At 44.1% G+C, this 15,361-nt stretch overlaps 1 protein-coding gene across 4 annotated transcripts in view; it reads left to right on the top strand.

Moving 5' to 3' along the window:
• Window positions 1–15,252, top strand: part of LOC118417544 (serine/arginine repetitive matrix protein 2-like) — a 37,883-nt gene extending 22,631 nt beyond the window's left edge. For 2 of the 4 annotated variants that reach the window (XM_035823135.1, XM_035823154.1), the window contains exons 6-22: window positions 97–165; window positions 840–938; window positions 1,227–1,288; window positions 1,451–1,503; window positions 1,840–1,958; window positions 3,577–3,645; window positions 3,873–3,929; window positions 4,065–4,173; window positions 4,569–4,655; window positions 4,904–4,993; window positions 5,273–5,591; window positions 6,172–7,540; window positions 7,790–8,152; window positions 8,598–8,939; window positions 9,302–9,406; window positions 10,033–10,070; window positions 11,388–15,252. In XM_035823135.1, the coding sequence (XP_035679028.1) occupies window positions 97–165; window positions 840–938; window positions 1,227–1,288; window positions 1,451–1,503; window positions 1,840–1,958; window positions 3,577–3,645; window positions 3,873–3,929; window positions 4,065–4,173; window positions 4,569–4,655; window positions 4,904–4,993; window positions 5,273–5,591; window positions 6,172–7,540; window positions 7,790–8,152; window positions 8,598–8,939; window positions 9,302–9,406; window positions 10,033–10,070; window positions 11,388–11,394 (3,357 nt within the window). In that variant the 3' untranslated portion in view covers window positions 11,395–15,252. The remainder of the gene's footprint in view (window positions 1–96; window positions 166–839; window positions 939–1,226; window positions 1,289–1,450; window positions 1,504–1,839; window positions 1,959–3,576; window positions 3,646–3,872; window positions 3,930–4,064; window positions 4,174–4,568; window positions 4,656–4,903; window positions 4,994–5,272; window positions 5,592–6,171; window positions 7,541–7,789; window positions 8,153–8,597; window positions 8,940–9,301; window positions 9,407–10,032; window positions 10,071–11,387) is intronic. The other 2 variants (XR_004831370.1, XM_035823146.1) reach the window with 2 other exon arrangements.
• Window positions 15,253–15,361: the final 109 nt, after the last annotated feature.

Genomic DNA, 15,361 nt, shown 5'->3' with positions numbered 1-15,361 from the left:
GATACATTGATCGATAGATAGATAAGTTGACTGACTTGCTAATTTATATATTGATACGTATTGGTCAACTGAATGCTTGCTTGCTGTTGTGTCCAGGAAGCAGACTGTATCCGGAGGCTGAACCTGGCTGACCCTGAGGACATCTCCCGCTGTGTGAGACTCCTGGTCAGTAAGATTGTGTTAGGTAGTTTTTGTTTTGGTGTGGTCTCGTACTTAAGGGCTGAAATCAGTGCTATCAACATTTTGGCAACAAGTCCTTTCATAATGCAAAATATTAATCAAGCAACTGCACGGCATCTATTTTTCGTACTCCTATACCATAGCTCACCCATTCTCTGACTTATCAGCTAACAGAATTGACTTCTGCCTACTAGCAAGAGATTGTTCACCTTGTTGTAACTGTTCCACAGCAATGTCTGTCTTCCCTTCGTCTAGCGCCGCGTCGCCTTCTGCCATCTTCTCCTGCGGCTCCATGTTGAACTTGTACTGATCTTCATTGCCTTTTCTCTTGAAGTCTTCAGTCTCTTTATCTCTTGAAGCTGCTGATCAGTGGCTGACTCGTTAGCTCTCTTTAAATCACACAGCTTCTCGTCCAACAGCCCGGTCACCACTTGCAGGAGGGCTGCATTATTCCTCTCGCTGCCTTGCTGAAAAGCCACGGTTCTTCTGCTGATGCTATCTTGACAAATTCTTCCGTTGTAGCTGTGGTCCCTGGAAGCAAGGCCTTTAAATTTTTGCGTCATGAACGAGGCTTAAGTAGATGAATGATGTTCTTGAAATGATTTCCTGGTACATCAGTGACAAAGTCGTGATACTGTTGTAACGTTTTTGTTCTTCAGAATTTCTTCACGTTTGACGAGCACTACTGCATGGTGTTTGAGCTGCTCAACCCCACACCCCTGCACCACTACTTTAGGAAACTCCACTCACCTGAGGAGGTAATGTCTACCTGCTAAGCTATAAGGTTTACCTGCCATACACACCTGTCCTACACACCTGCACACCCTAACCCTACCCCTGCACCACAACCTTTAGAAAACTCCACTCAATAACATTGTTAAATGCTTTGATAATGAGCATTATACCATGATGAGGACAAAAATTCCCAGTCAGGACAGGCAAGAGCCTTGTAGGAAAAACACACTGCCACATTTTTGTTCTATTCAGAAATGTAGCCTGAATTAAGATGTACTAATTTTCAGCACTATTTCCTATTGTTACCCCAGAAACTCTCCATCATTAAGAAGGTTGCGATCCAGCTGCTGCAGGTGCTCGGGTTCTTACTCAGGTGAGGAAGGAGCTGGCAGCTCAGATCTGCCTCCAGGTGTGGTGAAAAGGAAACAGGTCTTCCTTAAGTAGTAGGATAGGCTTTGTATTTTATAAGGTTTGCAGATACTTAAATGAAGATACTCCCCACAAAATTCAAATTCCTTGTGCTGTTCCCCTGCAGAGGCAATGTGATCCACGCAGACCTGAAGCCTGAGAATGTATTAGCAGTATCAGGTAAGCTGTGAACAGTTCTATTAAGTTGGTAAATCGTAGGATAACAATTAAGCCTGGTTCTGCATTTCACTAGTACTGCGGCTAGGAAATTGAATTACCGTCTTGAACTTTGATAAGGGGGATACAGACAGTCATGTTTGCAACCGCATTCTTTATACTGTAGCAGCGCCACCTACCTGCAGTCTCAGGAAGTGACAGATGGTCACCAAAAGTCTTGAATAGTGTTTGTATCGGTTGAACATTTTGAAAATAGATTTGTTGGCTGCTCCAGAAAAAAGCAGCATGATAAAAGTCCCACAACAAAGTTATACTGTTTTGTCACACGTTCTGCTCCAGGTGACCTTGACAATGTGAAGGTTATAGACTTTGGAAACGCGATCCACTCGGTGCCTGAGGAGATTTCGCTGTACTACGATGACTTTGAACTGCAGACGCTGCTGTACAGGGCCCCAGAGGTGAGATGATGTTTCTCATATTTATTTTCACTTAATTTTGCGATAAGAAAGGCAAGGATGTTCTCACAGTGTTTTCAGTTGGGAGTTAAAACTATTCTATAGCACAGAAGATAAAACATAGAAAATGTATATTCTTAAATGAATAGATAAGTATACTCAGTGTCATGAATTCATAGTAGAGAGGTCACTGCTGAAATCGCAATGATAGAAGCACTGTGAATATTTTGATATTTACAGTAATCCATGCTGCTATGGTGTTGCAGTTCTGGATATGGCTGCATGGTGGCACTAATGTACAGCATGCAGTCCTCATGTTGATGCATGTCCCTTGGGACAGTCACTGCTCCCTGAAACACTCTGAGCAAGAACTTGACTTACAGACTTGCCTGGTGTCTGAGCCAGTGTTTCCATTTGTTTATTACCTCCATGAAATGTCATGGAGGTTATATTTTACCCCGTGTTTGTCTGTGTGTCTGTCTGTCTGTGTGTGTGTGTGTAAACAAGATAACTCAAGAACGGCTTGGTGGATTGGTTTCATACTTGGCGTGTTGGTAGGGTGTGATGAAAGCTGGAAATGATTAGATTTTATTGTTATGTATGTACGGGGTTTCCCCCCAGGGATCTTTGAAAAACGCCGGTCAGGCGACATGTACCCCTGGATAAATAAAAATAAACAAACAAACAAATTTTGGGCCCCCTAGCGGCTTACCTTGGTACTGCACCGCAACTTCCGGGTTTGCTATCTCGTGTTCTGAGCAAGCTATGATCACGATTTTGGGGTGTTAGATAGCTCTTGTGCTCAGGAATAAGTGACATAAGTTTGGGCCCCCTAGCGTCTAGTTTTGGGAAAGCAGAGGCATTTTTGTCAAAAACTTTTGAAGACGATAACTCAAGAAGGGAACAACGGATTTTCATCATTTTTGGTATGTAGGTACCTTAGACAATGTTTTACAAGATAAGATACTAATTATGGAAAACAAAAGTACATTTGCATAATTAATGAGAATATTCTATCATAGCAGTTTTTCAATGTATCTCTAGTTCGAGACATGCTATGGCCTTGACATTTTGGTGGTAGATAGCTTTCGGTGTCATGACAAAGTGGGGCAAGTTTCAGCCCCCTAACATTTAATTGTGGAACTGCAGGGGTGTTTTTGTCAAGACACTCCAAAGAGGATAACTACAGACAGGAACGACAGATTGCCTGCATTTTAGGCATGCGGGTAGCTTAGGCAAAGAAGTTCATAATGATATACATGTTATGCAGATGAGGACTTAATTTGCATAATTAATCAGGAAATTGTATAGTTCCATTGTTTTCAATAACTGGACCTCAATACATGTAACACATGTTAATTATAATAGGTGGAATATAAGCAGATACCAAATATGGTAATGAGGAACTTATTTGCATAATTTATGTAAAAATTGCAGAACCACTTTATGATTAATAATGGGAATTTTATAACTGACATGTGTACGTTAGTCAATGATGAACAACACCATGCATAAATTATGTTAATGTGTTAGTCAATTGCATGAAATTTACGAAAGCTCTAAATTTTCATGGAGGTATGAGGTCGCCAAACTCTAGTTTATTTGTTTGTTTATGTTCCAGGTGATGATGGGGCTGCCAAACTTTGCCCTGGAGATCGACATGTGGTCTTTGGGATGTATTCTAGCTGAGGTTGGTATTGTCACTTTCACTACACTGCTCTGTGCAACTTCACTTTCACTACACAGCTTTGTGTAGCTTTATTTTTTAGGTTAACATTCTTCGATTTCTTGAAAATACTTGTGTACAAATACTTAACTGCCGTATTGACGTTATGCATTGTATGTCAGCATTCCATGGCTTTTGCTATGCGTTTGATATTCTGTTACTTATTATCTATTGTTTGTTTGTTTTCCCAGTTATATATAGGAAAGCCACTTTTCTTCGGAATGAGCAAAAGAGAAATTCTAATAAAGGTTGGTCAACTTGTTATATTTCTTTTATTGTCTAGTACAACCGTACACTACACTGATTATCAGGTCCCTTCCCTTTGGAACTTCACAACAGTCAATCGATCAATATAACAATCAATAAATCAATATTGTTTCCAGATGACAGGCATCCTTGGCCCGTTTCCGCTAAATCCGTTTGAGGAAGGAAAGTTTTTCCCGGAGCTGAGAGAGTTCGTCAGCGTGCACGGGCCTCTTCCGGAGCAAACTGGTGAGGACTTCCTCCTTTTTTTTCTTTTCTCTTCCCAGTAATTCATTCCTCCATTCATTCAATCGCTCACTTGCTCACTCAACACAGTTTGGTTTGGCTGTTTTGTGTCAGCTCTGTATCATCTGTAGTAGGTGAACCATGGTCACTTTAAACTCAGGAAGACATTGGGGCATTCGGAATCAGTGGATTTCAAGGAGGAATGGCTTTGATAACTGCTACTGTCTATTCTGTGAACTACATCTATGAGCAAGTGATGGCATATTGCTATACAAAAACATGTAGATGTACTGTCTGCTCTGTGAACCTTACCCATAAACAAGTGATGGTACATATAATAAATAGGTAAGATAAATAAATAGATAAATATTGCTGATGATGGTAACTTCTGTTCCTAGTGATTAACCGGCTGATGGGAGAGCTGGACAACATCAGGGACTTTCACTTCGCCAGTTTCCTGGCCGGGCTGCTCAAATACGACCCCAGTAAGTACAATACATTAGAAATAGAGTTCAAACCAAGGCCTTCTGATTCAGAAGTATGTTCATTGACCATTTAATGATTCAACATTTGCTCTTGAACTACTAGTAAGTTAAACTAAGAAATTGGGTGGAAAGTGTGAGATGCTTGTTTTGCTGTTTATAACAGTATGGAGGATGAAGCCTGTACAGTTCGAGGATAGAACATTTGCTGTGTAAGCAATTTCAGAAAAAATGTTGTTGTTTTTCCCCAGGGGAGCGAATGACGGTGGCGCAGGCAGCTGTACACCCTTTCCTGGCCAGAACCCTGGGGATGAGGTACCTCATGCCTGCAGACCACCCCAGTAAGTCTCATCATGTCTTAGCATCATGCCATGTGAAATATAGAGTAACATCCTATGTATGTCTAGGCTTTCTCTGATGGTTTTGCACGTTTTGAAACGTATCTTGTCTCACAGATGTTTTGACCCACTGCCCCTACGGCCTCAAAAAGGCTATGGGACTACCGACCTATAATGTTACCTCACTTTTTATATGGCAAGTTTTGAAAAATATGTAGAAATCACTGGAAAGTCTCAAGGTACATATACTGACACACCATGCCCGATCCATTCCCCCTGCAGTTGCCAGAACGTTCTACCCAGCCGTGGGCGTGAACCCGACCAGCTACCGGCAGCGCCCGCACATCGAGCTCGACCTCAGCAGGCAGAACCTGCGCAGCGAAACCCTCCTCCGCATGGGAACCGTTGCCCCGGCAACCAATACGTCTCCGCGGCAACCCTCGGGCAAGCACCGCACCAGGTCGCGGACGGGGTCGGGGGGAAGCTCGAGCTCGAGTCAGAACTCGACGCCGCGGCAGACGAGGATCCCCCAGCCGTCCCGACAGAGGTCCAACAACAACAACAACAACCAGCCTGAGACGGGGGCAGTGCAATACAACAGGTATGTATCTGTATCTAAATAGCCGGTAGCCCTTTGATATAACATACCAGGTATGTGAACTCTGGCAATACACCAGGTAACTTATGTGAACTCTGGCAATACACCAGGTATGTGAACTCTGGCAATACACCAGGTATGTGAACTCTGGCAATACAACAGGTAACTTATGTGAACTCTGGCAATACAACAGGTATGTGAACTCTGGCAATACACCAGGTATGTGAACTCTATATATAGCATTCTGTTCCTGGGCAAGGCAGAAAACCCAGAAGGGTGGAGAAAACTGGTGGCCAGATCTTCTGTGGTACCTCAAATTGTCAAACAGATTAGATGAGATACTTCCCCTGACCTACCTTATGAAACTGCAGGGATGGTTACCAGCTTTCTGTAAATTTACTTACTATGTCAATTTTAAGTATGGTTTGTCCTGTGTTAAAAGTAGATTATTAAAAGGATGATATTTTGATGATACTGATTGTACACTGTGCCAGCAATATTATAAATGTTTCATACATCATGGTACTTTGGTTTCCATTCAGTGATGATATCTAATATAGTGATCCTGTATTTTGTACGACAGGAACGGTCCGGTGCAGCCTCACGGCCTTCAGGAGGTGCAAAAGCATCGCCTGAACTCGGCCGAGCCTGAAAATGTGCAGTACAACCAACACAACGTGCAACACCTGCCTCACGCGGCCCCCGCACAACACTCCCAGCACGCCGCTCACGCCCTGTACGGGAGAGATGGGGTGACGGAAGGTCATCGAGCAAACAGCCACGGCGCATCTCACTCAGGACAGTCGCAGTCTCCCCGCAAGTCTCCGCGTCGGCGTGGCAACCGGCGCCGGTACCAGACCCTGCCCCACAGAACTAGCAGCAGCCTTCTTCCCTCCAGCGAGGGCACAGCGGTCCACCGCTCAAACTCGCTGTCAGAAGCGGACGTTATCGACTTGACGGAGGGCCACAAGGCTGGGCAACTCCATAGCTCACAGTCTTCGCACAACACTGGCCAGACGCAGCCCTCCCGAACGTCATACAATGACAGCCAATCACAGCCCTCCCGAGTGTCTTACAACGACAGCCAATTGCAGCCCTCCCGAACATCGTACAACGACAGCCAATCTCAGCCCTCCCGGGCGTCTTACAACGACAGCCAATTGCAGCCTTCCCGAACATCATACAACGACAGCCAATCGCAGCCCTCCCGGGCGTCTTACAACGACAGCCAATCGCAGCCCTCCCGAGCATCTTACAACGACAGCCAATCGCAGCCCTCCCGAGCATCTTGCAACGACAGCCAATCGCAGCCCTCCCGAGCTTCGTACAGTTCCCGGCCAGTTTCCTGCGGCGGCCAGAGCAGCGCTTGCAGCACCAGCCCGCTGAGCGTCGACACCAGCGACAGCGACGACGAGGTCCTGCTCATCAGCGAGATCCCCACCCCCCTGGTGCAGAGGCTCAAGCGGGCCTCGTCCGTCCCTGGGCCCCCCACCCCTCCGGCCCGCAGGAACGGGTTCAACCGGAAACTCTTGCCTCCGGGCCTTCAACTGGGCCAGGATCCAAACATGGCCGCGCCGCCGCTCAACCCGACCAAGCAGGTTAGGAAGAGAGCGTCGCTGAAATCTATCCGAAGTACGGATCCAGATTCACTGCACCACATTGCACACACAGAGAACAATGCCCCCGGAATCGCTCAGGAGTTCTCCAACATCAAGATCACGGCCCGCGGGCGCAGCCCCACCATCAAGGGCATCAAGAAGTCCAAGAGCCTGCCAGAGTTCGAGCACGTGATGATTAAGTCCGGGGAGTCCTCTCCGGAGCAGGAGGAGCGCGCTTCGGACTCCTCCGGCTCCAGCCGGGTCCGGAGTCTGGAGGACATCTGCCAGGCAGAGGACGAACCGTCAGGAAAACCGACACGGCACAGGAAGCGCTCACTGACCTTTATGTCATCGGTGAGTTGTGTGAATTTTTCTTTAGAACTGTCTGTAGCTGTCATGCATCGGCAAATGATGACAGCAAATGATCAAATCTTTGACCAAATCTCAGTTAGGGCATGGTGGATTACAATGAGACACACGTTGTACCACAAATGAAAAACAGAAACAGTAATTATTCTTTTTCGCAAGCATACAACAATAAGCCGCAAGTTCCTATATTCACCAAATATTAAAGGTCATATTACCATTGTTTGTCAAAATAAGGTGAGCACCCTGTGGAACACGTTCAAGCCGTCAGTGTCGGCGCTCCTGGGGGGACCAGGACGGAGGGAGGAAACGGCGGGAGCCTACCGCAGGAGGGGGACCAGCGGCAAGCACGTCCACGCGTCCGCCGGGGGTGCGGTCACGGACATCAGCCGGGCGCTGAGTCCCAGCAACGACAAGCCATCTCCCAGGCAACCTGCTGATGTCAGCCAATCGCTGCGGCTGTCCGCGCCCGCCTGCCTGGAGGCGGAAACTCCGCGGGGGGCAGAGATGGAGGTGAGCGGAGGCAAGAGGAGGAACAACATGTCCCCGACCGACATGACGATGTCGCCTCCCAAACAGCTCACAGCAGCACCCTCACAGGTACGGAGTTTTCGTACATGTAGTTCTAATAATTATTTGTTATGTGTATTTTAGTGGTTCAACTTTTTTTTTAAATTTTGCGCAAAGAAGTTGCAATTGCAATGAGTAAAAAGTATGTATGTAATAGTATAACTGTGCAAGGATTAACAAATTAACAATAGAAGAAAAACAGAAAAAGAGAAAAATCATCAAAGTTGTTGTAGTGCAAATGAATTTAACTACCACAATCATCATCACAGTGTATCTAACCAAACACAGGACGGTGTCGCCCGGATGAAACGGAATCAACAACTGCTGTCCTGTTGTTATACATTGCCTTCATTTTATTTTATTTATTTAGCCAGGAATACACTCTCGGGACAAAAACCCTGTTTTTCAGGAGAACCTGGGTATATCAAACTACACGTTTATAACTGTAATGTAATGTATATCTAACCAAACACAGGAGGGCGCAACCCGAATGTACCGGAACCAGCAGCTGCGCACATCGAAGAAACGGCGTGAGGAGGCAGCGCAGGCGGCACACTCGGAGCAGGAGAAGCAGAACGTGCGGAAGATCGCACAGGAGCTCATCCAGTTCATGCAGAACCACCAGGCAACCAGCATACCCCCCTCCCCGGGGAGGAGATCAGCTCCCCCTGGGGGGCAGGGGTTTCCCCCAGGGGGCCAGGGGTTTCCCCCAGGGGTGCAGGGATATGCGGTGTGTGCAGGACATGGGGGCCAGCTGACCAGGCAAGCTCTACCTAGGACCAGAGCAGCCAGTGAAGGGGCAGACAGACACAGACAGGTAACCTAGCAGCTGTTACGGGAACTGCAGGCTTGCACAGTGTCCAAACAGTGGCAGCCAATAGGCTGGATTGATGTCATGACAATGAGGTAAAATCTAGAATTACAGCAGTAAAAGAACTAAAGCAGTTGAAAAAACAGTAGAAAATAAAGCAGTTGAAAGAAATGTCAGCTGTCCTTTTTTTTTTTACATAAGACACTTCTGTCCAGTAAGTCCGTGCCAGTGATGTTTCCCAGTATACAAAAATCCACTCAGGACCGTTGGAGTCATTTCATATTGTCATAGGTGCAGTGTAGATCAGTAGATGTCTACCTACCTTTTACCACCCTTAATAATTAGTTGTGTTTGATGTTGTTTCCCAGAATGGCAGTTTCCATGACAACGCGTCCCCTCGTCAGGGTAGTAGTGCGTCTCATGGATACCACCAGGCAGAGGAAGACTTAGAGTTCTATGACTATAGTGTGGACGTAAGTACAAGTTAGAGTTTGTTTTTGGCTGTTTTTATCCTATCAGTATTTATTCCAAGAGTTTTTAACTGTGTCTGGGAACAGATCATTGTTCAGCACAGGTCATCTTTTAAAGTAAATTTATTGTCAAAGTTACAAATGGGCAGCACAATATTGCACACTAGGGGTGGGTATCGGTACAGCTTTTCTTATTGGACCGGTCCAGAAAAATCGGACCTGAAAAAATTAGGTGGACCGGATGTTGGGCCTTATTAACAGATTATTTAGGCATTCACACGTTTTGGCGCTTGCAGGTGGAAGAAAATAACAAGAGTGAAGTAGAGTAGAGTTTATAGTAATTTCTACCAAGTTTTACAGCCAATTGTACAGGAGCAGTTAGCGTTGTATAATTTTAAAGCGCCAGTGTGAGGCAAATACTCCACCAAACAGATTTCTTTGTAGTAAAATGGACCATTAGTATGAGTCATACTGAATCAGGTTCAGTCCGGACCTGGACCTGATCGTCTGGACCTGAACCGGACCTGGATCTGAATTTTCTGTACCGGTACCCAGTCCTATCGGCATTGCACACATAACACAACCCTATATTGCACAGACAGTGCTGAACCAGACTTTCCTCCCTGCAGGGTGCTGGGGATAGAAACCTGTCTGTAGATAAGCCAAGGTAGAGGCTTCACCTGTTCCAACATGGTGGTGACGGGAGTTAATGACTACTAACACTGGTACCAGGGATGGGCAATAAAGGTTTCCCCTGACCTGCTGTAGGCTGCTGTAGGAGGCTGATGTATATAAATCAGATTATCTTAAGTGATACATATTTCTATATACAGGCTTTTCAGTGACGTCATACTAACTATAATTTGAATCCTCCGACGACCATTTTGGCGGTAATTGAATTAAGCAGTAACATCTTCGTGTGTTTACCGGACGTACGCTGTAGTCCAACATGGTGCAGATAACGTCAAATGAAAAGCCTGTATACATTACCTGCCTACTTCTGGCAGTAAAAGTAGCAGTCTTTTACAGTCAGTCAGTCAAACAGGTAGAGTGGGGGAGGGGTGATATTGGAGATATCAGTGTTCAGAAAGGTTTTCGAAAACTAATTTTCCACCAAGAGGAATTGCTCACTTATTAGTCTTTTTAATACCTAGTTTTCTTCCTCATAGTATCAATTGAAAATCAATCTTCAAAAACCTTTGATGAACTGTTGACAGTTCAGAAATGAAAATAGCCTTCTGACCCATGGAGATATGCATTACCGATATCATACATGTAGAATTCCAGCCTCCTACAGTAACTAGTAGTGTGTCAGGGAAGCCTTTGTTGTACAGCCCTGGGAACCTGCATACTCCACGGTGAACACTCACTAAACCCACTCACAGGGTTCAGCAGTTACAGTTGTGGCTTGTCACTGCACCCGTTTCATTTTGATGAACTGTGCTATCAAACAGAATTACAAAGTGTTTTAGGTATACTCAAAGTCTACCAGAACACTGAAAAGTTCACATTTCTCAAACTGTGTCTTGATTTTTTTCATTAAGTTACATTTGGTTGTTGTGATGACCTAAGCAAACAAACTAGAGAAAGTATTGTCAGTGAAACTCTAGACATCCAGGTAACAGGTTACGCCATACAAAACTTACCCAAGTAACTGGATAAATGTTGTTAACAGCCAGATGTAAGACAGTGGATGCTGTCTGAAATGTTTGTCAACAAAATCTGTTCAGTTGTTTGAGTAGCTTTTGTGTCCAGCAAGAGTCTGAATGTTCATTCCTTGACAAAGACAAAGACTGGAGCTGTACAGTTGAAAATTTCGGTACCATAAGTCCAATTTTCATATTTGAAAGCACAGTTCAACTTTTCCTGAAGAGTCTGACGTGTGTAGATGGCTGATTTTTGCCTCCTATCTGCTAATATCTTGCCATTGGTGGTGAAAGGAGGGATTTGATGTATAACTGTTGCGTTTCCCTTCACCCAACAGGAAGTGATCCTGCTGTAGTTTGGGCTGGTCTGTAGGAGACATCTCAGGGATCGAGCCACGGAGCCGACAGGGTCTGATGGGGAGGTCTCCTGCCCAGGGCAGTCTGCTGGGGAGATCTCCAGCCCAGGGCAGTCTGCAGGGGAGGTCTCCAGCCCAGGACAGTCTGCAGATTTCTTGAGCCCAGAGCAGTGTGCTAGTTCCCCAGCCAAGACCAGCCGCCTTCTCCATGCACTTTTATGTTGACCTCTCCATAGAAGACAGCCCAGACAGCAGGACCAATGCAATGCAATGCAACATTACAATGTGTATGGTACAGAGTCCATACTACTTTTAGTGCCTTCCTCAGGAGCCAGCCCCTACTATAGAATTCGGCAAGCAAAAAATGCTTGTCCTGAAATACATGACCATGACTCTTGCCTTAGAAGATGTTAAGAAAGAAATACATGTATCAGTTGTAGGTACACATGAATTTTGTTAGCTACTCCTGTACAGCACAAAAGGTAGATAAACATGTAGGTAAAAGTGATCTCACACAAGTGCCTTCCCGCTAACTATGCAATAGCTAGCACAGGTAACATACCTAGCATATGCTAGATAACTGACAAAGGCTAGATAACTAGCACAGGTCAGGTAACTATGTGCAAGATAACTCCAGAGAAGAGGCCCTTCAGTCTACATGATTCTGAGTGTTACACAACATACAGTAAATAGTCATGTAGCTTTAGATAGGAAAAGTTAACCCAGAAAACACATTTTAGGGGCCACAACTTGATAGTAACCGAACAAGTCTTCCACTCAGCTGGATTCGTGCCGATGTCAGCAGTTCTGCCCTGAACTAGGCCATGAGCCGACCGTGTGTTGTACATAAATGCTGATCTCCAAGCAGATGTTCGGAGGGCTGAATCCTTTCATTGTCCTAGCTGCCCGTTTCTGTCCAGCTGCCCCCAGCAAGGAAAATGTAGCAATTTAGTCTCCCCCCCAGTATCTGCTTGGAGATGACACAAATGCAGGGATTCTGAAATGCCAGTGCAGAAAGTCCTGAACTGTGCAGCATTTGAACCATGTGGAGTTGACCCTTGCCCTATGACCCTTGCCTTACGACCCTTGCACGAGAGACAAGGCTGCCATGACAGGTGTGTATAAATGTATCGGTGCAGGGACCAGGGAGACGCACTACTGTAAATGTGGAAACTTTTGCGGTGGTTTTATTTTTTTGGCAGGGTCCTCGCCACTGTGACCATGACTGTGCCTCTATGACTACTGTACCTCCTTTTTACTTTTACTGTGAATTAAAACCACTGCAAAAGTAAACAAGTAAACAGATTTACAGTATATGAGAATAATGATAAAGCTGCAGTAAGGTATATATTTTAGAGTTTTGTACATACTTGTATTTATAATGGAGAATAGCTAAGTAGATCCAGATGGAAAGGAGTAATACTTTGATATTGTGGGGAATTTATAATGGTAACATAGTGTTTTTGTACTTTATCTGGGAATGGTTGCTGTGTTACATACGGACAGCTTGTAAAGGTATCAGAGACATGTTTTATATTTTTAAGAGTAAAATAATCAAAGAGATAGGAATACTAATATTGCATCTGAATGAACTGCTGATGGTGTGGACTTTAGTCAGGAAACACTGGTCTCTTTTAAGTTGAGAAAACTTCAGGCAGAATATCTGAAAATCTACTTCATTTTAGAAACTAGCAACTGTACAAAGTTGCGGCAGACGTAATAACATCATTACATGTTAGTGAATGTTGTATTGTCTGTATCTGTGTACCCAGGGTTTCTCTGAACAGCAGTGCTCAGTCACTGAGAGAGAAATAAAATAGATAAAATGATTCAGAAATAGATGAATTAGGGACCATGTCACCTAAAATTTGTGAAACTCTGTTGTACTTTTAGTGAAGGGTTGCAAAATACTAGTAATCAAAAGGCTCAAAGTCAGATTTTCCAGATCAGTGCCTTTCCACATTCAATTTCACCAGGACGTTCTTGAGTCTTGACTGCATTTTCCGATTTTTAGCTTGAAAAGTTGTCCTGTTCACAGCCACATTGCTGCACAAATTCCTGTTTCTCAGAGTTATGTACAGAAAAAAATGAAGGACTGTGTAAAAAGTCTGTTGTCTTGTGTGCTAAACTTGCAACACGTTTTTACAAAGTGGATAAGAATTTGAACTACAGACTAGATTGTGTAGTTGTTGTTTTGCCATATCCTAGGTTTTCCTCGGTGTGAGCTTTCTCTGTGAAGACTTCAGAGAAGTTTTGTTGTTTCCTTTCACAGGGCTATTCCTCACCAGGCTATTCTTCGCCTGCCTACCCTTCACAGGTCTACCGTGGAAAGAGATTTCTCGTGATCTCAACCTACGCCCCATTTTCGTCTCCCCACTCATACCGCCTTGTGCTTTCTTGGCTGGAGAACCAGTTTCTCCGGTGGCTAGGCTGCCTTCGGGGTGCGCCCTTTTTCTTTTGAGAGGGCAGCCTGCTCTGGAGCATGCTACTTTTGTGATGTTATTTTCAACATTGTCCTTAGATGGACTATCTTCCTTTTGCTGTTGGGTCTGATTCCTTATGGCCTACTATAATTCACTCTGTCTTCACGGTACCAAACTTTCACGGTCCGAGAAAATTTAACTTGTTCTCGGAACTAAATGTTCACTGTCGTGGCAAGTGCGCATTAAAAAAGGCTGTGATTTATTTGTTATCAGTAATGATAAGTTCACGTTATAGTTGTCACAGTGAAAACCGTGAACATTACAGTACATGGAAAAAATCAGGAATTACAGTATCTTATCATTGTCCTGATTGGTCTGTGCTTCCGGACTTGGTTTGTTATCTGGAATGTGATTCTTTGCAAGTAGTTGCAATGTATTGGCCTCTCTTTCAATGAGCAATCTGAATAACTACTTGAATTCTTGTTATTTATAGCAATAACATTGTTGATTTTGACTGCTCATGTACATGTATTTGATGGCAGTAACTTGACAGTCCATGAAAACTGTCAAAGGTGGAGGAATATGGCAAAATGCCGCTAGGGTTTTCTTATGTCACTGATTTGGCTTTTGTGATGTTATTTTCAACATTGTCCTTAGATGGACTATCTTCCTTTGCTGTTGGGTCTGATTCCTTATGGCCTATCTTATCATTGTCCTGATTGGTCCGTGCTTCCGGACTTGGTTTGTTATCTGGAATGTGATTGATTGCAAGTAGTTGCAATATATTGGCCTCTCTTTCAATGAACAATCTGAATAACTACCTGAATTCTTGTTATTTGTAGCAATACATTGTTAATTTTGACTGCTCATGTATACGTGTATTTGATGGCAGTAACTTTGTCCATGAGAACTGTCGAAGGTGGAGGCATATTGCAAAATGCCGCTAGGGCTTTCTTAAGTCACTGATTTGGTGCAAAGTATTGTTGCTTAATGGAATTCTTTGGACAACTATGGCCAGCGTTTCTGTTTGATGTACTACTTGGTCTTAGTCTTACATGTTGTTACTACTTTTTCAAAGGTTTTCTGCGAGCCTCAAAACTCAGGTGTTTTTGTCACGCCCCGGTGGGTAGGGTTAAATGGTGATGTTTGTATCAGAGATTTGTGAAGTATTTTGCATCTTGTTGGGAATATAATGAATTTTTGTAACATTGAATGACTTTTAAGGATATGTACTAAGTAAATGCTGACATCAGCAAGTTCACTGCTAGATATTATATCTATGCTGGTTGTTGCCACAGTGTAGGTTATTTTTGTACAAACTTTGTTCTTGGCAACACTGAAGGGTGTTAACTATTAGGCTAATTATATTTATAACAATGGTTTAGAGAGGAGAATTTTTAATAAAAGTGGTGCTGGGAAGATCATTCATTTGTATGTGCAGTTCTTTGTGTTTTATGTTGTAGTAGATTCTAATAAGGATACAAATGCATTGGAAAAGGGGCATTTCAATCATGAATATGATTGCCCTGTTAG

Source organism: Branchiostoma floridae, chromosome 1 (assembly GCF_000003815.2).
Source record: "Branchiostoma floridae strain S238N-H82 chromosome 1, Bfl_VNyyK, whole genome shotgun sequence".
Lineage (NCBI taxonomy): Eukaryota > Metazoa > Chordata > Leptocardii > Amphioxiformes > Branchiostomatidae > Branchiostoma > Branchiostoma floridae.
The sequence above is the reverse complement of the archived record's forward strand: the minus strand, read 5'-3'. Positions and strand labels throughout refer to the sequence as shown.